This window comes from Mesoplodon densirostris, chromosome X, assembly GCF_025265405.1.
Source record: "Mesoplodon densirostris isolate mMesDen1 chromosome X, mMesDen1 primary haplotype, whole genome shotgun sequence".
In the NCBI taxonomy this organism is placed as follows: domain Eukaryota; kingdom Metazoa; phylum Chordata; class Mammalia; order Artiodactyla; family Ziphiidae; genus Mesoplodon; species Mesoplodon densirostris.
In genome coordinates this window covers 49,956,671-49,982,376 of record NC_082681.1, presented here as the reverse complement: position 1 = coordinate 49,982,376, position 25,706 = coordinate 49,956,671, and the positions used below count along the sequence as shown (strand labels likewise).

General features: G+C 40.9%; 1 protein-coding gene across 7 annotated transcripts in view; it reads left to right on the top strand.

Annotated features, from left to right (window-relative positions):
* GPRASP2 (G protein-coupled receptor associated sorting protein 2) overlaps positions 1 to 25,402 on the top strand; it is a 127,368-nt gene extending 101,966 nt beyond the window's left edge. For all 7 annotated transcript variants that reach the window (XM_060087186.1, XM_060087180.1, XM_060087184.1 and 4 more), the window contains 3 exons: positions 21,410 to 21,477; positions 21,823 to 21,899; positions 22,223 to 25,402. In XM_060087186.1, coding sequence (XP_059943169.1) covers positions 22,549 to 25,119 — 2,571 coding nt within the window. In that variant the 5' untranslated portion in view covers positions 21,410 to 21,477; positions 21,823 to 21,899; positions 22,223 to 22,548 and the 3' untranslated portion in view covers positions 25,120 to 25,402. The remainder of the gene's footprint in view (positions 1 to 21,409; positions 21,478 to 21,822; positions 21,900 to 22,222) is intronic.
* Positions 25,403 to 25,706: the final 304 nt, after the last annotated feature.

Sequence of the window (25,706 nt, the reverse complement as noted above, 5' to 3'; positions counted from 1 at the left end):
CATTTGAACTAGTGCAGACTGGTTGCCAGGACTTTCCTTAGGAGGGGTCCCATGGCTATAGAGCTTATGTCCTTTGATGTCTTCCTATGCTGGGGTGTATTCCTCATGATTGAGCATCTACAAAATTTATAATTCGGGCTTCTGGGTAGTGGCCAGCCCAGTAGGCTGTCCGTAGCAGTGTGTATGCTGCCAAGGCCTGGACTAAAGGGGGTCTGATAGATGCGAAGAAGAACCCTTGGAGAAATTGGAGTTGAGTGCTATGGAGGTGGCCTGGGGTTCAAGGCTCGAAGGGCAGGAGATGGAGAAATTCTCATAGTAAATTTCTGGGTGTTGAGTGAGGTGAGAGACTAGACAGCAGAAGAACCCCCAATCCTTTGTCCTGTCTGGCAGCTAAGATAGAATTGGGAATTGTCTGACACAGCAGCACTGGGTTTGGCAGTGGTAGGGCCCAGGAATCATTTAAGAATGATATCCAGGCAATCCTTCCCTAAAAGGGCACGGAGATATGAAGTGAGAAAGAGACCTTCTTGTGTGAGCAAGGTGGGAAGGAAAAGCATAATGGAGTGTTCCATACAGGGCAGTGAGAGAGGGAGAGCGAGAGAAGGAGAGAGAGACGCCTGGGGCTCCTGCACGGTCGGAAATCACATTTCCACCAGGTCCCAAAGGACAGCGTCAGCTGTCACCCAAGCGTTATTTTAATCTGCACGGCCTGGGGAATCCCCCTGCCACCCCCAGTGTTGGAGGGAGCCATAACACTGTAGGCTGACAGAGGTTATGCCCTGCAGGTCTTGAAAAGAATGCAAAGCGGAGAGTGAAAGAAAGCAAAAGCAAAAGTCAGAGGCCTCAAGCCGCAGCTGGGCGAAGCCCGCGGTTTACCTTGAAGTCCCAGGTTTCGGCACCAAATATGATCTCGGGTGGCCTCAGCCTTAAGCGGCTTGAAGCAGGGTTTTGGTTCCCCCACCGGCAATCCAATCCAGGCCACAGCAGTGAAAGTGCCAAACCCTAACCACTAGACCACTGGTCAGTGACAAGGCCCTGGCCCTTCATCTTTGCAGAAAAGACTTCCCACAGAGATGGAAAGCAGTGACACAGGTGAAGTGTTTATTAGGAGGAAAAAGTGTACAGTATGTGTAGACAGACACACGGGCAGACTCAGAGAGTCATGCCCTCATGGTAGTTTTTTGTGTGTGTGTGTGGTACGCGGGCTTCTCACTGCTGTGGCCTCTCCCGTTGCGGAGCACAGGCTCCGGATGCGCAGGCTCAGCGGCCATGGCGCACGGATCCAGCCGCTCCGCGGCATGTGGGATCTTCCCAAACCGGGGCACGAACCCGTGTCCCCTGCATCGGCAGGCGGACTCGCAACCACTGCGCCACCAGGGAAGCCCCCTCATGGTAGTTTAAATCACTTATATGGGGCATTTATTTCTTCCAGGTTTCCTTTGGCCAATCATTTTGATTTGCCTGGTTCAGAGTACGTATTTGGTATATCTCAGGATCCTCCCATGTGTGCGCATGCATCTCTCAGCCAAGATGAATTCCACCAAAGAGGCCTATGGGTAGCTTAGCATCACTTGCCTTTTGACCTCCAAGGAGCTTTCTAGTCGGGAAGGTCTCCTTGACTTCAAGGATGAGAAATATGTGGTCTCTTATCTTCTAGCCTCCTCTCTCGATTGTCCTGCTATACTCATCTTGGAGTATCGGTCCACAGGGAACAAATCTCCAGTTGCTTACCCTGGGGGGACCCATCTACCTCCTGTCTCAAAATGAGTAAAGACCATGAAGAGATTTGTCACAAAACAAGAAATAAAGATTGCCAACTAAAGTATTAAAAGTACCTTTAAATTCACATGTAATGAAAGAAATATACTGATTTTCATCTATTGGTGAGGTTCACGGTGAGGTTTTTCATTTAAATTATTGAGTACATAAAATTAGAGGAATTTTAATTTTACAGGCATGCCAATACCTTGCTGTAAGGACTGTAATATTGTATGAATTTTAAGCAGGAGTAATTTGTGGTAAGTATCAATGAACAGAGGAGGCCCAAACTTTTGGCTTCAGCACTTTCACTTTTAGAAGTACCTCATTAGGAAATTAGGTAGACAAGTGTGACAAGATAAAATATGTCTATGGGGATGGTTATCACAGCTTAATACATTAGCCTCTGTTTATTATTTCATATTAATATTTTAAAAGTGAGTGACAGTTTAGCTTTCTGGTAGAACTAACAAGTGCTATAGGCAGCATCTAAACCACCAATAATGGGGAGCTCTGGGAGCTTTTAAAGGGAAATGCAGATGCTGATGAGAAGGGACAGTGTGTCCACCTAATAAGGCTCATATCCAAATGTTAGATATCAATTGCTTTCCTCCTTTCTGGATAATTTTATAAATGTCACAAGAATTGCCTCATATTCTCTAAACCTAGACTGCTGCATCATACCAAGAAGGCAGAAGGTTAGGTTCTCCTATCAGCTGCTGTCATTAGACTCTGAAAGGGAAGGCAAAAACTGTTAACAAGAAAGTGTACTCAGAGTGTGTACCCTTCTAGCCAACTGAGGACATTACTTCCATGCGTGAAGAACTGCTATCTGAGAGATTCTGCCAAGGAATTCTCCTATCAAGTAGTGACACTGATTAGCACCATGCAAGGCACTAGGTTAAAGTGACAAAATGCACAGACATAATTTGGTAGTGATCATGAAAACTAGAGTGTACTATGAATTTCACTAGTATCTTTTATTATTTCATTCCTCTTCTAGTGTAACACTACCTTAAACAGACCTTAAATTCAAAATTTGAAATTGAATTCAAAATAGGTGTTTATCATGAAACTGCAATAATTAGATGATTTCGTGATAAGTTAAAAATAGAACTATAAAGCAAACCACATGATCATATCAATCGATGCAGAAAAAGAATTTTAAAATATTCACCTCCTTTTCATGACAAAGACACTCAATAAGCTAAAAATAGAAGGAAACTTCCTCAACATAATAAAGGTCATATGTGAAAAGCCTACAACTATCATTGCACTCAGTGGTGAAAGCCTGACAGCTTTTCCTCTAAAATCAGCAACAAGGGAAGTATGCCCACTCTCACCACTTCTATTCAACTTAGCATTGGAAGTCCTAGCCAGAGGAATTAGGCAAGAAAAAGAAATAAAAGGCATTCAATTTGGAAAGCAAGAAGTAGAATTCTCTCTGCAGATGGCTTGATCTTATATGTAGAAAATGCTAAAAATTACATACACACAAACACTGATAGAACCAATGAACGAATTCAGCACTATTCACTATAACCAAGAGGTGGAAGCAACCAAAATGTCCATTGAAGGATGAGTGGATAAACAAAATATGTATATGCATACAATGGAATTTTATTCAGCACTAAAAAGGAAGGAAATCCTGTCACATGCTTCAATATGGAAATAGCCTTAATGACATTATGCTAAGTGAAATTAGCCAGTCACATAAAGACAAATACTATATGATTCCACTTATATGAGGTCTCTAAAGTAGTCAAATCATAGCTGCAGAAAATAGAATAATGGTTTCAATGGGCTAGGGGAAGGGGAAAAGATGAATTGTTTAATGGGTAGAGTTTCAGGTTTGAAAGATGAAAACGTTCTGGACATCTTTTGTACAATAATGTGAATATACTTAACCCTATTCAACTGTACACTGAAAAATGGTTAAGATGTTAAATTTTATGTTATGTGGTTTTTACCATAATAAAAAAAAAACCTCAATATACCTAAAACAAATAAAGAGATTGAATCAGTAGTCAAAAACCTGCCCCAAATAAAAGTCCTGGACCAGATACTTTCACCAGTGAATTCTATTACGTATTTAATGAAGAATTAACACCAGTCCTTCACAAATTCTTCCAAAATAACTGAAATAAGGGAACACTTCCTAAAACTCTTTCTGTGAGGCCAGCATTACCCTGATACCACAGCCAGATAAAGATACCACAAGAAAATAAAATTACAAACTAATATCCTTTATAACTATAATACCAATATTCTCAACAAAATATTAGCAAAGCAAATCCAACAGCATATTAAAAGGATTATTCAGCATAACCAAATGGGATTTATCCTGGGAATTCAAGGGTGTTTCAACATAAGAAAATCAACCAATGTAATACATCACACTAATATAAATGAAAGAAGACAAAATGATGATCTCAAGTGATACAGAAAAAGCATTTGACAAAACCCAATACCCTTTCATAATAAAGACACTCAGAAAACTAGGAATAGAGGGAGATTTTCTCAACATGATAACAAGTATTTATGAAAATTCCACAGCTAACATCATACTCAATGGTGAAAGTCTAAAGGATTTTCCCCTAAAATCAAGAATAAGACATGATTGCCCACTTTCATTGCTGCAAGTCAACATTGTACTAGAAATTCTAGCCAGAGCTATTAATTAGACAAGAAAAAGAAAAGACATACAGATTGGAAAGGAAGAGGTAAAACTATCAATATTCACTGCTGATATGATCTTTTATACAGAAAATCCCAAATAATCCACAAGAAAGCTATTAGAGCTAACAATCCCAACTCAGCAAAGTTACAGGGTACAAAACACACTCAAAAAATCACTTGTGTTTCTATACAGAAGCAATGAACTATCCAAAAAGGAAATTAAGAAAGCAATTCCTTTTACAGTATCATCTAAAATAATTAAATACTCTGTAATAATTTAACCAAGGAGCTGAAAGACTTGCTTGCTGAAAGCTACAAAACATTCCTGAAAGAATTAAAGAAGACCTAAATAAATGGATAGACATTCTGTGTTCATGATAGGAAGACATAACCTTGTTAAGATGTCAGTGCTTTCCAAAGTGATCTACGGATTCAATGCAATAAAAATCCAAAGAGCCTTTTTTTTTGCAGAAATGTGAAAGCTGATCTTCAGATTCATATGGAATTGGAAGGGGCCTTGAATAGCCATGACTGTCTTGAAAAATAAAAATAAATTGAGGACTCATACTTCTCAACTTTGAAACTTATTACAAAGCTATGGTAATTAAAACAGTATGGAAAGCCCATGTGCAGCAATGAAGACCCAATGCACCCAAAAATAAATAAATAAATAAATAAACAAAAAAAAAAAAACAAAAAAAACAGTATGGTAGTTGCATAAAGACAGACACATTGACCAATGGAATAGAATAGAGACCCCAAATATAAACAGAAAATCAGTAAATTGGTTTTCCACAAGGGATGCCAAGACCCTTCCATTAAGAAGGGACAGTCTTTTGAATAAATGGTGCAGGGAAACTGGACATCCACATGCAGAACAATTAAGTTGGACCCTTATCTTACACCATATACAAAAAATAACTCAAAATGAATCCATGACCTAAACTTAAGAGCTAAACCTGTAAAACTCTCAGAAGAAGACATTCGAGAAAATTTCATGATACTAGATTTGACAACAGTTTCATGGATATGACACCAAACAGCACAGGCAACAGCAACAACAAAAATACATAAATTGGACTTCATCAAAATTAAGAACTTTTGTACATCAAAAGATACTATCAGGAAAATGGATAGACAACCTACTGAATGGGAGAAAATATTTGGAAATGGTATATCTTAAAAGTGATTAATATCCATAATATATAAAGAACTCCTAAAACTAAACAACAAAAAAGCAAACAACCCAATTTAAAAATGGGCAAAGGACTTAAAACATGTCTCCAGAGAACATAACAAATGGCCAATAAGCATGTGAAAAAATGTTCAGCATCATTAGTCATGAGTGAAATGCAAATCAAAACCACGAGATACCAGTTTACACCTACTAGGATACCTATAATTTTTTTAAACTAAAGTAGCAAGCATTGGCAAGGATGTGGAGAAACTAGAACTCTTGTGCATTGATGGTGGAATGTAAAATAGCATGGCTGCAGTGGAAAACGGTTTGTCAGCTTCTCACAAGTTTAATCATAGAACTATCATATGACCCAGCAATCCCACACCTGGCTATATACCCAAAATAATTGAAAGCAGTAACTTGAAATATGTATACACCAGTGTTATAGCATTATTATTCACAATAGCCAAAAGGTGGAAACAACCTAAGAGCCCACTGGTGGATGAATGGGTACACAAAATATGGTATATACATAAAATGGAATTTTATTTAACCATAGGACGGAATGAAATTTTGGTATGTACTAAACCATGGATTGGCCTTGAAGACATTATACTTAGTGAAATATGGCAGACACAGAAGCACAAATATTATAGTATTCCACTTGTATAAGGTACCTAGAATAGGCATATTTATGGAGACATAAAATAGAACAGTGTTTACCAGGAGCTTAGGGGAGGAGAAAAAGAGGAGTTATTTTTTATTGGGTATAGTGTTTCTGTTGGGAATGATGAAAATGTTTTGGTATAAATAGTAGTGATGATTATACAACATTGTGAATGTATTTAATGCCATTGAGTTATACACTTACAAATGACTAATAAATATTATGTCATGTATATTTTACCATAGTCTGGTAGAGTGGCAACCTATTTGGAGATAAATAACACAAAATGCATTACACCACAATAAACTTCAATTAGTTCAAATATTTAAATGCAAATATTGAAACATAAAAGTACCAGGAGAATTTTTTTTACTTATATTCTTGGTGAGAGAAAATGCCATGGCTGGTTAGATAGAAATCAATGGGGGCATTAAAAAAAATATTGAAAAAGTTAACTGATAATGTTGACATGATTCATAATACCAAAACATTTGCAGGTGAATTAATCTTATATTTAGAAAATTCTAGGAAATCCACTAAGAAACTATTAAAACCAATAAGTTGAGCAAATTAACATGATAAAATATCAATATACAAAACACAGTTGTATTTTTATACAGTAGTAATGAGCAAACCAACAAAATTTTAGAAACAACTACAATACCATTAAAAAGAATAAAAAACTTAACAATAAATTTAACCAAAAAGTGTAAGATTTGTACACTGAAAACCTACAAACCATTGTTGAAAGAAATTAAAGAACTAAACAAATGGAAGGACATCCTGTGTTCATGGATTGGAAAACTTAGTATTGTTAAGGCACCAATACTGACCCAATTGATCTATGGATTAAATGCAATCCTTACCACATTACAGCTCCATTTTTTTCAGGCATTCACAAGCTGTTCCTAAAACTTATGTGTAAGTGCAAGGGATCCAGAATAGCCAAAATAATCTTTAAAAAGAACAAAGTTGGAGGATTTACACTGTGAGGTTTCAATACTTATTGCAAAGCTACAATAATCAGGATTGTGCAGTACTGACATAGGGTAGACATATATATATATATATATATATATATATATATATATATATATACACACAGACACACAGACACACACACACACACACACACATATATCAGTGGAATAGAATTGAGAGTCCAGAAATAAATCTTTATTGAGTTTTGACAAGGATTCGAGGACCATACACTGGGGTAAGAATTGTCTTTTCAACAAATGGTGCTGGCACAACTGGATAGGCACATGCAAAAGAATGAATTTGGATCCCTACCTTACACCATATTTTAAAGCTCAAAATTGATCAACGTCCTAAATGTAATACCTAAAACTATAAAACATAGGTATAAATTTATGTGACCTTGGATTTAGTAGTAGTTTCAAACATATGACATGAAAAGCACGAGCAACAGAAGGAAAAATAGACAAACTGGACATCATCAAAATTAAAAACTTTTGTGCTTCAAAAGGCACAATCAAGTAAATGAAACGCCAACCCACAAAATTGGAGAGAATTTTAAAAATCATACATTTGGTAAGGGACTTGGATCTAAAATGTATAAAAAATGGTTCCAACTCAATAATAAAGGTACAAATCAATAATAAAAAGATAAATAATCCAATTTTTAAATGGTCAAAAGACCTAGATAGACGTTTATCCAAAGAAGATATAAAATTGGCCAATAAGCACATGAAAAGATGCTCAACATCATCAGCCATTAGGAAAATCAAAACCACAATTAGGTACAATTTCACACCCACTAAGATGATGATAATACTAAAGACAGATAATAAAAGGTGCTAGAAAGTATAGGGAGATTTTGGAATCCTCATACACTGCTGGTGGGAATGGAAAGTGGTGTGGTTGTTTTGGGAAATAATAACTTCAAAAGGTGACCATATGTTCCATCAATTCTACTGGGTATACATCTAAGAGAAATGAAAACATATGTCCAAACAAAATGTTGAACACGAGTGTTCATAACAGCATTATTCATAATAGTCAATAAGTGGAAACAACCCAAATATACATTGCTGATATATGGATAAATAAAATGTGGCCTGTTTATATCATGGGATAATTTTCAGCAATAAAACAATGACGTACTGATACATGTTACAAGTGATAAGTGAAAGAAGCTAGTAAGGACCACATATCACATGATTCCATTTATATGAAATGTCCAGAAAAGGCCAATTTACAGAGACAGAAAGCAGATTCGTTGTTGTCTCTGGTTTAGAAATAGGGGCAAGGAGTCCGATAGCTAAGGGCTGCAGGGTATATTCTTGGGCTAATGAAAATGTTCCAAAATTGCTTTTGATGATGCATTCACAATTCTGGATATATTAAATGCCATTGAATCGTACACTTTAAATTGGTGAATTGTATGGTAAGTAGACTGTATCTCAATAAAGCTGTTGTAGATTACCATAAACAAGTGAAAAGATAGCATATACTAGAAACACTAGTTAGAACATATATGGCAATCTAACCAAGATTTCCTTCTGTGTAATTTTCAGACACTTAGTCTTGCACTTCCCCATTCCTTTTGAACACAGCTATGGCCATATAACTTGCTTTAATTAGTGGAACATAACAGAAAATTTTTGGTCAGTTCTGGGGGTAAAATTTTAATTGTGATTTGTCATGGTCTGTCTTTTCCTATTCCATGGTAACCAGCAATGATCCATATAGTGACTGTTCCATCACTTTAATCTTAGTAAGTGTAGCCCCAACCAGCCTGTGCTAGGTATGTAGTATGAACAAGAAATACATTTTTGTTGCTTTAAGTTACTGAGATTTGAGTGTCATTTGTTACTGCTACTTTAATGTAGTATGCCCTGATATGCTTCTGCACAATTGTAGAAATACAAATCAAAATAATAGTATTCCATTTTTTACCCAGCATATTGACAAAAATAAAAGTTCGATAAAGCCCAATGCTGAGAAGGTGTTTCTGAAACACACTTCCATTTATTGTTGGCATAGAATCCCATCTACTGAGCTTGCCATAATTAACAAATTTCCTTTACTCATATATTTAGGTTATCTTTATTTTTTCCTATTAAAAACAATTATGTGTTGAACATTCCTGTAGTAAATTTCTGTCACTAAATGGTACATTTCACCTGTGTGTTTTCATTTATTTCAGGCAAGTTATTGTTTTTGCTCTTTTCTACCCCACATGATCACCTGGGTGAATTCCAGAATACTGAGAACAGATTTGAAAAACAGATCTGTGGATCGTGTAGGTGTTTGTGTTTGCTGCTGTATAGACCACTTATCTCAGTTTTTCTGTTTCCATCTATGCCTTCAGTGCACTCCCTCTGTGATATTTTTCTTCTCTACAATCATCCCATAGTTGAAGGGATAGCAGAGGACTGATACACGTGTAGCTAAACTGGCTTGCACATCCTTAACTATTTCCTTAGGGCATACTCCTAGAAGTAGAATTCCTGGCTCAAATAATTTCTGTTAAATAACTCTTAGTTGTAAAGAAAGAAAAATTACAATCACCTGTCACTTCCTTTATGGTGGCGCAGTAACACTTATTCAGTGGTCAATTTGAGTAAGTACTTGAATAAGGAAGAGGAATGAGTTAAAGGGTATACAGAGACTTGAGGGGAAGTAGCTGTCAACACATCTTCAAACAGCATAAATTAAGTCTTCCATCCAAAATTTTGGTTTCAGTTGCAATATATAAAGAGCCTGGAAGTCATGACTCCCAAAGTCACAACAAGAAAAATCTGAAAACACTGAAAATACCTGGCTTTTCTTGGACCCATCAGATAACTAAGATCATAGGCCAAACCACCACTTCAAAATCTGGAGAAACAGACAAATTCAGAGTCATAGTTGAGATCTGCTTACCTGGAGTAGAATCCACTGGAGCCAAAACTGGTAGGAACACTTGAATGGTAATTTTGATAAATTGCTGGAGGCTGAGTGTGGGCCATCAAGGGAGTGAGAAATCCTGTGTGTCACAGTCTTACAAGAGCTTTTGTGGATTTGACCTCCAGGAAAACCACTCAGTTCTCATGGTGAAGAGCCAAGAAGTATTCCCTCATGGATACAGCAGAGGGATGGGAAGAGCAAACATTTTGAAATACACTCAGAGCATTTTCCGTGACAACTGCCTGCTCTGAATGGGAAAAAACTACTAGAGCCTTATCCCCCTAGGGGAAAGGATTTTTTTTCAATTCCAGCCCCATCTATTATTTCTTATCTTGCCTTGGGAGGAAAAAAAGGTAAGAAACATTTGTGAGTTCACAGACTAGAGGAAAATACACAACACTAGCCCCCTATAGACCTCCTGTCTCACCTAACAAAGAATAAAAAACTGAAAAGCACTTGTGAATGTCACAAACCAGGGACAAAGGCTCACTGAAACACTGAGACCAAATAATAGAACCATAGAATATTTCCCATTCCCCCCACACCTTCCAACCACATCAATAAGGCTCATGTATAATAAGAGCAGATTAAAGCTGAAGGAAGTGTACATCTCAGACCTTCTTTAAGAAAACATCTCTACCCTGCATCCTAGGATCTACAGGACTAGGGTCATGGAATTCTGGAGTGAGAAATTCAGAGTTACCTTCCTGGCAGCTTCAGGCAGCAAGACACATAAATCATCCTTAAGTGGTTTTTTGCCTTTCCTATCATGTGTCCAGAGTTGAAGATGATACACTCTCTTACAATAATAAGTTAATATTTTTCTCTCACACCCTCACTATGCAGTCCATTTCTAACCCATCTCTCTCTTGCTGCAGTATGTCAACTTCTGACTTTATGGAGATAAGGCAGCTGTGGTATATCTAGCTTATAATAACCCTCCAACTACTTACATCTCCCCTCAGCTTTATTTTACTCCTAAAAAATCTCTTCTCTTTTAAACTCATAGGTCTTTCACATCATTTTAATCAAAATATTTCAGGGTTTTTTTTTTTTTGCTGTACGCGGGCCTCTCACTGCTGTGGCCTCTCCCGTTGCGGAGCACAGGCTCCGGACACACAGGCTCCGCGGCCATGGCTCGCGGGCCCAGCCGCTCCGCGGCATGTGGGATCTTCCGGGATAGGGGCACGAACCCGTGTCCCCTGCATCGGCAGGCGGACTCTCAACCACTGCGCCACCAGGGAAGCCCCAGGGTTTTTTATAACAACATTTCCCAGTTTCATTAGACCACGTTAAAAAATGGAATGCCACTTAACATCCTGATGGCCTCATGTTCAATGGAATAATATTTGGGAAACATGGTTCTGTGATGTTTGCACATTCCTTTCTAAATATTAAGATAAAAGCTAGATGTGATATCCTTGTAAGGGCATCATTTGTATCACATACAGTACCAAGATGCCTTCCCAGCCTCGGCAAGGTCATATTTCTGTTTTTAAAAGTCTCTAGGGAAACCCAAAGACAACAGGAGAAACTAAAACAAGGACAACAGAATACTTAGCCTCTGACACATAGAGCTATAGCAAACAGTATACACAGCCTAACTCCTAGCCAGATAAACATAAAACCTCATGCTAACAGCCTTTTTACCTCAGTTTCTTTAACCCGTACTGTCTGCCTTTTAACAAAAAATTGCAAGGCATACTAAAAGCCAAAAAATCTCACAAAAACAAAACAAATGAACAAACAAAAAACCCCAGCACACCAGTATCAAGAGACAGAGCAAGCATTAGAAACAGATCCAGATATGGCATAAATTTTGGAATTAGACCAGGAATTTAAAACAACTATGGTTAATATGCTAAGTGCTCTAATGGAAAAAGTGGACAACATGCAAAAACAGATGGTAATATAAACACAGAGCTATAAACCCTAAGAAAGAATCAAAAGGTGAATGCTAGAAATCAAAAACAGTGTAAAAGAAATTAAGAATGTTTTTGATGGGCTCCTCAATAGACTGAACATGGCTGAGAATAAATCAATGAGCTTGAAGAAATGTCAGTAGAAACTTCCAAAAGAGAATACAAAGATATAAAAGAGTGAAAAAGCCTGAACAAAATATCCACAAACTGTGGGACAGTTACAAAAGGTGTAACATACATGTAATAGAAATACCACAAAGACAGAAAAGAGAGAAACAGATGAAATATTTGAGTAATGATGGCTGAGAAGTTTCCAAAATTAATGACACACTTCAAACCATAGATCTAGGAATCTCAGAGAACATGAAGCAGGATAAAACTCAGAATATCTATACCTAGGCTATTATATTCAGATGGGAGAATATCAAAGACAAAGATAAAATATTGAAAAAAGCCAGAGAAACCTACCACATTACCTATAGAGGAGCAGGAGTAAGAATTACATCAGATTTCTCTTCAGAGACCATACAAGCAAGAAGAGAGTGGAGAGAAATGTTTAAAGTGTTGAAGGAAAAATATTACCAATCTAGAATTCTGTATTCAGTAAAATTATTCTTTGAAAGTGAAGGAGAAATAAAGACATTCTCAGACAAACAAAAATTGAAAGAATTTGTCCCCAGTAGACTTGTCCTGCAGGGGATGTTAAACAAAATTCTTCAGAGAGAAGGAAAATTATATAGATCAAAAATTCATATCTGTTAAAAAAAAGCAAGAGTGTTAGAGAAGGAATAAATGAAGGTGAAATGAAGTCTTTTTATTCTTAGTTGATTTAACAGATTACAGTTTGTTCAAAATAAGCATATCAACAGTGTATGTGGTGATTACAGCTTATAGATAAGTGAAATGAATGACAGCATTGTTATAAGGGATAAGAGGGAGGAATTGGAAATACTCTGTTGTAAAGTACTTGCACTACCTGTGAAACAGTATGGCATTATTTGAAAGTGGCCTTGAATATTGCAAACTCTAGGGCGACCACTAGAAAAGTAAAATTAGAAGTATCATTTATATGCTAAGAGAAGAGAGATATGATATCATATAAAATGTACAATTTAAAACAGAGAAGGCAGAAAAAGATAAGACAAAAAAAGGAAAAGGGCAGCATGGAAAACAGTAACAAATATGGTAGGTATTTATCCAGCTGTATCAATGATCATAGATGTCAATGGTCTAACACCAATCAAAAAAGATAGACTATCAGGGTGGATTAAATAAATAAGATCCAGCTACATGTAGTCTAAAAGAAACCTACTTTAAATATAAAGACACCAATAGATTAAAAATAAAGGGATGGGGCTTCCCTGGTGGCGCAGTGGTTGAGAGTCTGCCTGCCGATGCAGGGGACGCTGGTTCGTGCTCCGGTCCGGGAGGATCCCACATGCAGTGGAGTGGATGGGCCTGTGAGCCATGGCCACTGAGCCTGTGCATCTGGGGCCTGTGCTCCACAGCGGGAGAGGCCACAACAGTGAGAGGCCCGCATACCGCAAAATAAAAATAAAAATAAAAATAATAAAAAAGGGATAAAGAAAGAAATACCATCATTAAACAAATTTACATTAAACAAGTGAAAGCCAGAGTAGCTCTATTAATTTCAGATAAAGCAGGATACAGAGCATGGAACATTACCAGAAGAAAGGGGGAATTACATGCTGATAAGTGGCCCAATTCTCAAGGAAGACATAACAATCCTTAATGTGCATGCATCTGACAAAAAAGTACAGAAATACATAGGGCAAAAACTGACAGAATTGAAGGAAAAAAGACAAATCCACTATTATAGTGGGAGACTTCAACATCACTCTATCAGTAATTGACAGACTCAGAAGGTAGAAAAATCAGTAAAAACAAACGAATTGAACAGCACCATCAATCAACAGTACCTAGTTAATATTTATAAATTTTTGTGTATTCTGTTTTGTTCATCCAAAACAGCAGAGTACAGATTCTTCTCAAGCTCACATGGAACATTCAGCAAGGTAGACCACATCCTGGGATATAAAACATACCTTAGGGCCTCCCTGGTGGCGCAGTGGTTGAGAGTCCGCCTGCCGATGCAGGGGATACGGGTTCGTGCCCCGGTCTGGGAGGATCCCATATGCCGCGGAGCGGCTGGGCCCGTGAGCCATGGCCGCTGGGCCTGCGCATCCGGAGCCTGTGCTCCGCAACGGGAGAGGCCACAACAGTGAGAGGCCCGCATACCGCAAAAAGAAAAAAAAAAAAAAAAACATACCTTAAAATTTTTTAAAGAATAGACATCATTCAAACCATGCTCTCAGATCACAAAGAAATTAAACTAAACATTAATTACAGAAGAATAACTGGAAACCCTAAAACACTTGGAGGTTAACCAACACACTTCTAAATAGAATGTGGGTCAAAGAACTCTCGAGAAATTTTAAAATATTCTTTTAAAAAATTGTGAAAATTTATCAAAGTTGTAGGATGTTTAGAGGGAAATTTATAGCATTGAATGAATGTATTAGAAAGGAAAAACAATTAAAGTTAATAACTGAAGTTTCCACCTTAGCCACTAGAGAAAGAACAGCAAATTAAATCCAAAGTAACCAGAAGAAAAGAGATTTTAAAAATTAGAGCAGAAATCAGTGGTATTAAAAACAGGAAATCAATAGAGAAATTCAATAAAACCAAAAGTTGGTTCTTTGAAAGATTAATAAAATTTATATGCCTCTAGCCAAGTTAACTAAGAAAAGGGAGAAAAGACACAAATTGCTAACACCAGAAATGTTCCCATGGAACTTAAAAGGATAATAATGGAATATTATGAACAACTTTGTCCTAAAACATTGACAACCTAGAAGAATTACAATTTCTTGAAAGACACAATCTACCAAAATTGACACAAGGATAAATAGGTACTCTGCATATACCTATAACTATTAAAGAAATTGAATCAATGATTAACCTTACAAAAGAGGAAACACCAGACTCAGGTTCACTGGTGAATTATATCAAACATTTAATGAAGGAACTATACCAACTTTACACAATCACTTAAAGAAAATAGAAGTTGAGGGAATAATTCCCCCCCCAAATTCTATGAGAACAGCATTAACCTAGTACCCAAACCAAGCACATACATTACAAAAAGGAAAAATTGCAGGCCAGTATCTTTCATGCACATAGGTATAAAAATCCTCACAAAATGTTAGCCAATAAAACCCAACAATGTATAAAAGGAATTATACACCACAACCTAGTGGAATTTATTCCAAGTATACAATACGGGTTCAACTTTTGAAAATCAATTAATGTAATCCGTCACATCAAAGGCTAAAGAAGAAAAATATGATCATTTAGAGCAGAAAAAGCATTTAGCAAAATTGAATACCCATTCATGATAAAAAGTGAGAAAACTAGGGATAGAGGAAACTCCTTAAACTTAATGAAGAACATCTACAAAAAAACCTACAGCTAACATCACAAGGCTGAGCAACTAGATGCTTTTCTGCTAAGATTAGGAACAAGGAGAGGATGTCCCCACTCATCATTCCTGTTTAATATCACACAGGACGTCCTAGCTATTGCAATAAGAGAAGAAAAATAAATAAAAATGTATAGATGGGGAAGGAAGAATTAAAACTGTACTTGTTCAAAGATGACATGATCATATCTGTAGGAATCTCAAAGAATCAACAAAAAAAACCTGGAACAAATAAGCAATTATAGCACTGTTGCCAGATACAAGGTTAATATGCAAAATTCAAATTTTCTTATATACCAGCATTGAAAAAATGGAATTTGACATTAAAAACAATACCATTTATATTAGCACCAACAATGAAATATTTAGGCATAATCTAACAAATTATGTACAATACTTATATGAGGAAAACTACAAAACACTGATGAAAAAAATCAAAGATCTAAATAAATGTGGAGCTATTTCATGTGCAAGGATAGGAAAACTCAATATTGTCAAGATGTCAGTTCTTCCCAAATTATAGGTTCCATGCAATCCCAATCAAAATCCCTGCAAGTTATCTTATGGATATCAGCAAACAGATTATAAAGTTTATATTGAAAGGCAAAAGACCAAGAATAGCAAATACTGAAGGAGAAGAACATCAGAGGACTGACATTACCCAAATTCAATATTTTCCATAAAGGCACAGTAATCCAGACAGTGTGGTGCTGGCAAAAGAAAAGACAAATAGATCAATGCAACAGAAGAGAGAGACCAGAAATAGACCCACACAAATATATTCAACCAGTTGATAGAAGAGCAAAGGTAATTCAATGGAGAAAGGATAATCGTTTCAACAGATGATGCTAGAACGACTGGTCATCTACATGCAAAGAAAATCTAGACTCATACATTACATATTTCAGTAATATTAACTTAAAATGAATCATAGACTTACATGTAAAAGGCAAAACTATAAAACTCCTAGAAGAAACATAGTAAAAGATCTAGGTAATTTTGTGTTTGGCAAGGACTTTGTTGATACAACATCAAAAGTGTGATCCATGAAAGAAAATATTGGTAAGTTGGACTTCATTAAAAATAAACCTTCTCTGCAAAATACTCTATTGATAGAATGAAAGGACAAGTGGAGATTGAGAAGAAAACTTTGCAAAACATCTGATAGAAGAATGGTATCCAAAATATACAAAGAATACTTAAAATTTAACAATAAGGAAACAGTCAATCTCGTTTAAAAAAAAGGTCAATGATCTGAACAGATAATTGACCAAAAAGATATACAGATGGCAAATAAGCATATGAAAATATGCTCAACATCCTATGTCATTATGGAATTGCAAATTAAAACAACAGAATATAGCCAAGCTAAGCTTAATAGACAAAAACAGGTCTGTGTCCATGGTGATTAAGAGGGAAGAGGAGTAGATCATGTGTGTTGCATAGGCAAGGAATATGCTAGTGTGAAAGTTCACATGCATAAGTATGTAGGAGGTGGGGTGGGGTCAGGGGCAGAGCTGTAGGTATGATATAGCACAGCTGCATGTGTATCCTGGGCTTAATGCTTGGGTGTTATTTGGTTCTGAGATTTAGATTTCAGGGGTAAGTCAGGGTTACACAGGTCTGTTGGAGACACAGGGGAGTGGAACCTTGGCCATCAGAATCTATTAGACTGGAGTCCATTTTAGGATGAAGTAAATAGTGCCTACAAGTCAGACAGACATAGGTCAGCCTCCTTTTAATATTTTAATCTTTTATTTTCCCCTCTGACTTTAAAGATGAAACAACTCCTCTGAGCTGGTTTCCTTCCGTTACATGAAGGTAATAGATTATTTTGATAGTAGTCCATAATGTACAAGAGTTTTGTGAGCTAATACACATAAAGAGCTTAAAATAGGACTTTTCTCAGTTCAATAAATGTTAATGAGTCGTAGTGTCTGTTCTCTAAATGAATTAACAATAAATTGTCCAACAGGTATTTCAAAATCTCACAGTATAATCTGTCAGCTAGTGGTAGATTCACTCCTCTGTCAGAAAGTATCTTGGAATCAAGATTTCACAGTATCCAGAATTATCAGATAAGATTGCTGGTATGACATTGGATAAATCTGTAAATTTTTAGACAAGAAATTAATAAGAATGAAATTACAAATAAATGTCACCTCCACGAGTACAGAGATTTCTTTCTTTTTTGTTTGTGCCTATGACAAAGTAGATACTCATATATATTTGTCGAATGAATAAAAGGCACCAGACAAAAAAAAGGCACCAGACACTTTCAGATGCAGAAGGAACAGTTCAGAGATGCAAAGAGATTCATGCACACGCACAGATCCCGGAAGAGCTCAGACTCCCTTCTTCCACCCTGGCATTCACCCAAGAGAGTATACTTTGGAACAAAGAAAATCCACAATTCAGCTAAGGCCATTGAAAGAGCACAGCGAAAGACTTTCCTCTGAAAACTGACATCTTTTGTCTCTAGATATAGTATAGAATCATCTCTAGACTTTTTCTCTATCACCTAAATATTGTACAGTTATAATAAATATCTAATAACAAGTAAAAGCTGATATGAAAATTCATGGTAAGAATAAGGTTCCCTTTTCATCCTGGTAAGCATCCATGATATTCAGTAAATAGGGACTTTCTCCAAGACGAACCTCAAAGATGATTGCAAAATCTCTCTTCTTTAGAAAAGAGAGAAGGCGCTTAAGAGGGTGGTTATAGTGGTGAGAGATGAGCGCCCAAATTGATCTTCCCAGGGGCTGAAGCCCAATTCAAGAAAGTGAAGGGGAATGGACTTTATCAGTATGGTGAGTGAATTCGTTTCCCACTGCTGCTGTAACAAATTACCACAATCTTGCTGGCTTAAGAAAACAAAAACAATAAAATATTATCTTACAGTCCTGAAGGTTGGAAATAGGAAAAGTGTCTCTCTGGTCTGAAATAAAGGTGATAGGAGGACTTCATTCTTCTGAGGGGTTCTAGGAAGAATCTGTCTCCTTGCCTTTTCCAACTTCTGGGTCTGCCTGCAGTCCTTGGCCTCTGGCTTCCTTCCATCTTCAAAACTAGTGATATCCTGTCCACTTGTGGCGTCTTTCTCATGCAACTTCACTGTGACACTGACTCTTCTGCCTGCCTCTTCAACATTTAAAGTAGCCTTGCCATGGCATTGGCCAAGATACAACGGTGTAATCTTACTTTACATTCAGCTGATTAGCAATCTTAATTCCATCTGCAACCTTAATTCTCCTTTGCCATGTAACATCACATGTTTACAGGTTCTGGAGAACAGGACGTGAACATCTTTGGGGGACCTTTATTCAGCCTACCACAGCGAGGGTGCCATTTAGGTGGGTTTTAAAACGGGCAACAGTGCCAGCAGGTTTGTGCTCGACCACAGGTGTGCTTAACCAGGGTTGCTGTTTGCCCCATGGAGCACAGAAAGGAGGGGCTGGAGACTACAGGAAGGATATAGGAGTGCAGGAATCAGAGGATTCAAGGGCCAGCAGGATTCTGTCTTGGGGAAGTGGGTGCCTGGTGGGTCCTTCTCCAAAGAATGGCTGGGGAAAGTAGACTGGTGTGTATGGCAAGTGTGTGAGATCCCAGTTGGTTCTAATCCCTGCCACATTCCCACCCTGCCAAAGATGATGAGCGCTTGGAGGCACCTGCAAGAGAAGACCTGACAGAACCCGGGGAGAGAAGCCAGGACCAGCCCTACCTGGTGCCTGACACCTGGCTGTGGGATGAGAGACAGGGAGGACTGTCTGAGCCGGTGCGGGTCCTGAGAGGGAAAGACCCTCCTTCCTGGGCAACTGCAGGGGCGGCGAAATGGCAAAGTGTGCTACCGTGCTACCACTGCGACTGAGAAAATGGCAGTGTGGCAGAGAGGGTGACGACACTGGCGCAGACAGGTGGTTTGTTTCCTCAGGCCAGAGGTCCATCTAGGGCTGCCTTCCCGTAGAAGAGGGGCAGTGGCTCGGCCTCCACGGGCGCCGCCTCCCACCTTCCTCCCGCCCGCGGCCCCAGAAGGTGGAAAGCAGACCCGGGGAGGGCCGTCCTCACAGCTCCTCTGCCACTGGCGCCCAGGGAGGATGGCGGGCGCGATGGGGGAGGGTAGGGGGGCGGACTCTGAGCACTCCTGTACACACACACACACACCCCGGGACGATCTGTATCCATCCGCTGCTACCTCCAGTGCAGCCCCTCCCTACCCTCCCAACCCCGGCCCCCAATGCCCACCGCCCGCCGGCCCCACACGCTGCGGTGCCAGAAGTGTGCGGGGCGGGGAGGGTGGTTGCCCGACGGGGGGCGGTGGAGGACCGGCGTGGCCCCGCCCCTGAGGCCTGAACTCCCCGGCCCCGCCCCTTTCTGGGTCGGAACTATGGTGGGCCTGGGAGGGGGCGTCGATCCCGTTCGTGCCGTATCCCTCCGCCCCCTTCCCGACACCCTCGCCGCAAGCGGTTGTTGCCGCAGCCTTCACAGCCCCTGCTGGGTTTGGCGCAGCCGCTCGGGGGGCGGGACGCCTCTTTGCCATTCTGCCCGCACGGCGAGCGGTGGAAATCCGAGTGAGGAGCTGCGACAGGAGGGGGAGGCCGACCATCGGGACCCTGCGCCTGCGAAGGCAAGTGGGGTTGTCTTGGGGGCGACGAGCGGCTCACACCTTGCCCCGCGGACCCTGGCAGTCTGACGAGGCGAGGGGGAGGCAACCGGGTCGGAGCGGGTCCCTGAGAGAGGTGCGCATCGCCGGGGGAACCCTGGCGCTGAGGAGGCGGCGACCGGCGCGCACCGGGCCCGGGGCGCGAGGTCTTGGCCACAGGGCTTCCCTCGGATCCTAGGGAGGCGAACGGTGCGGCCGCTTCCTGGAGGGCTTTCTGGGCGCCCGCGCCCCGCCGTCGACGGTGCCTGCGCCAGGAGAGCGCTGTGGGGGAGGCTGCTGCGGGCGAAATGGCGGAGGGGAGCCGGGGTGGGGGCGTCGTGGAGGCCGCCGGGGGTGGCGGTCGGAGCCGGGTGCCGAGCCGGTGGGCCCGTGGGGCCGCCCGCCTGGGCCCTGATTCTGGAAAGGGGTCTGTCGGACCCCACGTGCCGTCTGCTGTCCCTTCCCACTGGCGCCTCTTTGATGCCAGAGTGTCCTGTGTGCACGGTAGGTCTGGCGATTTCAGGCCACGGGGTGCATCTGTAGAGAGGCTTGAGAAAAACTAGGGACGGGAAAATGGCCTGTATTTCTGAAGTTGTGTGGGGATGGGGGGTGAGGGTGGGCAGCAGCCATTGACTGGACACCCGAATTGGGATGGGGTGACTGCGACCAGAGCAGGTCAGGCATCCAGGAATGCCTTCTAAAATTCTCCTCTCTACCTGGTTTCTCCACACTTACTGGCCTTCCTCCCTCACCTCCATGCAAAATTGGGGGTGGAAAAGATGGACTGGGAGGTGAGGGTGGGACAAATTATAAATACAAGTACCACTGCACAACCTGTTTTCTAGAATATGCGGGCACCCTTCCCCCAATTTATGCTGCGCAAGGCAAAGGATGTGGTGCACCTAGTGGTGAATCCTCAGAATTGGAGAAGGGAACAGTGCGAAAAATATGACGTCAAGAGACAATGTTTGTTATCTGGAATGCTGAAATAGAGGGCCAAGATAAAATGAGAATATTCTACTAAGAGGACTCTGAATATTGAAAGACAGTATATGGAGTCCTATCCTTGATATTGGTCTGTCCATCAGGCGCTTAATTGCTACCATGGTCTTCTGATTGTCTTAACCTTTTTATCTTTGCTCCATAGGTCTGCTTTAAGGCTGGTTACTTCTGCAGAGAAGGAAAAAAGGAAAAGACTGCCTTAAATCTCTGGAGGTTTGTGCAAAGAGGGGCAATGCAAGGGGCAGCTATAGAGGAAGATTGACAGGTGTTTTTTATCCAGTTGGGTGTCTTTGATTCACATGTCTTACTCTCTTTCTGATTTTCACACTGCTGCAGAACCCGTTGCTCATTTCCTGCAGGAGTATTAGGACTATTGGTGTAGGTGTGTATTGGGCTGTGAATGGGCGAAGAAGACCTGAGAGCAGGAATCAAGCGACAGGAAACATCAGACAAATTAGACACTTAAACAGAAAGAGATATTTGCATCAGGGATCAGGGTATCTGCCTGTCAACCAAGCACTCAGACTCCATTTCTCCTGTATGTTTACTTATCCATAGGATGGCCTGGTGTTTGCTTAAGGCTTAATACCACTGGAACAAAGGAAGGAGAGGAAAATTGCACCACAACAGTGCAGGTATGAGAATGGGTACAACTTTTGGGTGGGGTAGAGGAGACCAGCACAGGTCCAAGGGTGATTAGGGTCTGGTCTGAGGGCTCCTCAGCCTCTCCCATTGCCCAGATACTTTCCCACCATTTTCTCACCTGTGTTGTAGCAAGCAAAGCAATGTGACAGCTCTGGGGGTAAAGGTTGTGGGGTGAAATGAGGATAGCAGAGAGACTTTCTGATAGCCTAACTCTCCCACGAAGCATTCAAGGTCCAGTCTCTGTGTGTGGGTCTTTGCATGGAGTGACACAGTTGGAAGAGACTCAAAGCCGCACGTCGTTCTCGATTCCTAGATTGATCTCCAGTGGCATATCTAGGGGTGGTGGATTTGCTGCTAACCACCACCCTCAACAAGCCTACACCCACCCAGGAACCATCCATCCTCTCCCAGCTTGGTTGTGCTTCTTCTGCACTCTGTCTGTAATATTGGCTGAGACTGGGATTGGAAAGGAGGCTGATTGACTGCTGGACTGGTGATCGACTCTAACGTTTGTTTCCAGCTATATCATCTGAATTATCGAAAGATTAGAGTGTGAAGATAGAAAACTGTGACAGATCTTTGGTAGAGGCTGAGACTGGGTTAGTGGTATTTAATCAGGACTCCTCTGTAACTTGTACTATGACTGGGGCTGAGATTGAGCCTGGTGTCCAGGCCAAGCCTGAAAAGAAGCCTGGAGAAGAGGTTGGAGGTGGGGCTGAGAGAGAGAATGAAGTCCCAATGGTGGTCAGACCGAAGGTTAGGACCCAGGCCACACCTGGGGCAAGGCCCAAAACTGAGTCCAAGGCTATGGCTGGGGCAAGGCCCAAAAACGAGTCCAAGGCAATGGCTGCGGCAAGGCCTAAAACAGAGTCCCAGGCAATGGCTGGGGCAAGACCCAAAGCTGAGTCCCAGACAATGGCCGGGGCAAGGCCCAAAACTGAATCCCAGGCAATGGCAGGGGCAAGACCCAAAACTGAAGCCAGGGCAGTAGGTGGGGCACGTCCTAAGACTGAAGCCAAGGCAATCCCTGGGGCAAGGCCCAAGGATGAAGCCCAGGCTTGGGCCCAGACTGAGTTTGGGGCTGAGGCAATGTCGCAAGCAGAGGGCGTGTCTCAGACCAATGCAGTAACCTGGCCACTGGTCAATACTGAGTCTGGGTCAGCTGCTAAACCTATGGCCCTATCTGTGGATAGGGAACTGGTCAGTGTAGACACTGAGACCTTTCCTGGCTCGCAGGTTCAGACAGGAATCCAACCCTGGTTTGGATCAGGGGAGGAAACTAATATGGGGTCTTGGTGCTATCCCAGGTCCAGGGCCAGAGAGGAGGCCTCTAATGAGTCTGGATTCTGGTCAGCAGATGAGACCTCTACAATGTCCTCTTTCTGGGCTGGAGAAGAGGCCAGTATCAGATCATGGCCTAGGGAAGAGGCCAATACCAGGTCCAGGCACAGGGCCAAACATCAGCCTAATCCCAGATCCAGGCCCAGATCCAAGCAAGAACCCTATATTGATTCCTGGTCTGGGTCTGAGGAAGAGTCTGGCAACCCATTCTGCTTGTGGGCTGGAGAAAATACCAATAATTTGTTCAGGCCAAGAGTCAGGGATGGGGCAAATATGAGGTCCAAGCTCAGGACAAAGAGAGAGGACTTTTTTGAATCTGAGTCTGAAGACGAGTACTATAAAGAGTCTTGGTTTTTGCCTGGAGAAGAAGCCAATAGTAGATTCAGGCCCAGAGACAAGGAAGAGTCTAATACTGTCTTGAAGCCCAGGGCCCAGAAAGATGTTAATAACAGTGACAGGGTCAAACAAGAGCCCAGGTTTGAGGAGGAAGTCATTATTGGGTCCTGGTTCTGGGCAGAGAAAGAGGTCAGTATGGAGGCTGGGGCTTCAGCCATTTGTGAATCTGAGCCAGGGGCTGAGGAGGGGGCCATTGGTGGATCCTTGTTCTGGGCAGAGGAAAAGTCCAGTTTGGGTGCTGTGGCCAGAGAAGAGACCAGGCCAGAGTCTGAAGAAGAGGCCATATTTGGGTCCTGGTTCTGGGACAGGGATGAGGCCTGCTTTGACTTAAATCCCCATCCTGTGTACAAGGCTAGACCCAGGTTCAGAGATACAGCTGAGGAGGCAGTTAATGTATCATCCAGGCCCCAAACCTGGGAAGAGGTCACTGTTGAATTCAAACCTGGTCCTTGTTATGGGATTGGCTTCCCATCCCCAAGCCCCTTTAGAATTCCTGAAGAAGCAGCATCCGTATACTCTGAAATGTTTGAGGGAAAGCCCAAGAATGTGGAAGTTACCCCAGAAGGGGAAGAGGAGGAATCTTTGCTTCAGCCTGATCAGCCTGACCCTGAGTTCCCATTTCAGTATGACCCATCCTACCGGTCAGTCAGGGAAATTCGAGAACATCTTAGGACCAGGGAGAGTGCAGAGCCAGAGAGTTGGTCCTGCAGCTGCATACAATGTGAGCTTAAAATTGGTCCTGAAGAGTTTGAAGAACTCCTTCTATTAATGGACAAAATTCGAGATCCTTTCATTCATGAAATATCTAAGATTGCAATGGGTATGAGGACTGCTTCTCAGTTTACCCGTGATTTCATTCGCGATTCGGGAGTTGTCTCACTTATTGAAACTTTGCTCAATTATCCCTCCTCCCGAGTTAGGACAAGTTTTTTGGAAAATATGATTCACATGGCTCCACCTTACCCAAATCTAAACATGATTGAGACATTCATATGTCAAGTGTGTGAGGAAACCCTTGCTCATAGCGTGGGTTCCCCTGAGCAGCTGCTTGGATTAAGGATGCTTAGACACCTCACTACAACTACAGACTATCACACACTGGTTGCCAATTATATGTCTGGATTTCTCTCCTTATTAACCACAGGCAATGCAAGAACAAAGTTTCACGTTCTGAAAATGTTATTGAATTTGTCTGAAAATCCTATGGTGGCAAAAAAACTATTTAGTGCCAAGGCTCTATCGATATTTGTGGGTCTCTTTAACATAGAAGAGACAAATGATAACATTCAAATTGTTATTAAAATGTTTCAGAATATCAGTAGTATTATAAAAAATGGAACAATGTCCTTAATTGATGATGATTTCAGTCTTGAGCCGCTTATTTCTGCATTCCATGAATTCGAGAAGTTAGCTGAGGAACTGCAAGTCCAAATAGACAATCAGAATGATCCTAAGGTGGGACAGCAAAGCTAATATGATTAACCACCTGCCTCTGATCAGCCTTATGTTCCCAAAGAACCCTGAGTAGTGCTTTGGTTTTCAGTCTGGTTTTATTTTGTAACTTATATTTTAATGCTGATGTTAACTTTGTCCAATTCTTGGTTTGAGCTGGATCATTTTGTGGATGCCAAATGACTATTAGTGCTGAAAAAATTTTGTTGATATTTGTCTTGCTGTCTGTTGCTGTATTTTTCAGTATTGAGCTTCCAATGAACTGAGCCGCCTGTGTAACCTACCCTGCTATTCATTGTTTAAACATATGGTTCTCTATTCAAGTCTGTGTTTTCAATAAAGTTCTGTGTGAAAAGTGGCACAAGTGACCCTTCTTCAGTTCAAAATCCAGGTGTAGATACATTGTGCATAGTTACAAACATAGACAACGAGTAGTATGATATACATACCCTCATTGGAAAATCCCATTCCTAGAGCTTAAGAAGGAAGAGATTACTGTGTGCTGTGGTACTTGAGGAATGCTTCAGAGAAGAGGCACGCACTTAAATTTGGTCACTGAAAAGTAGGATAAGACAACCCATTAGGTCATTCTTGGAAGTGAGCAGTGG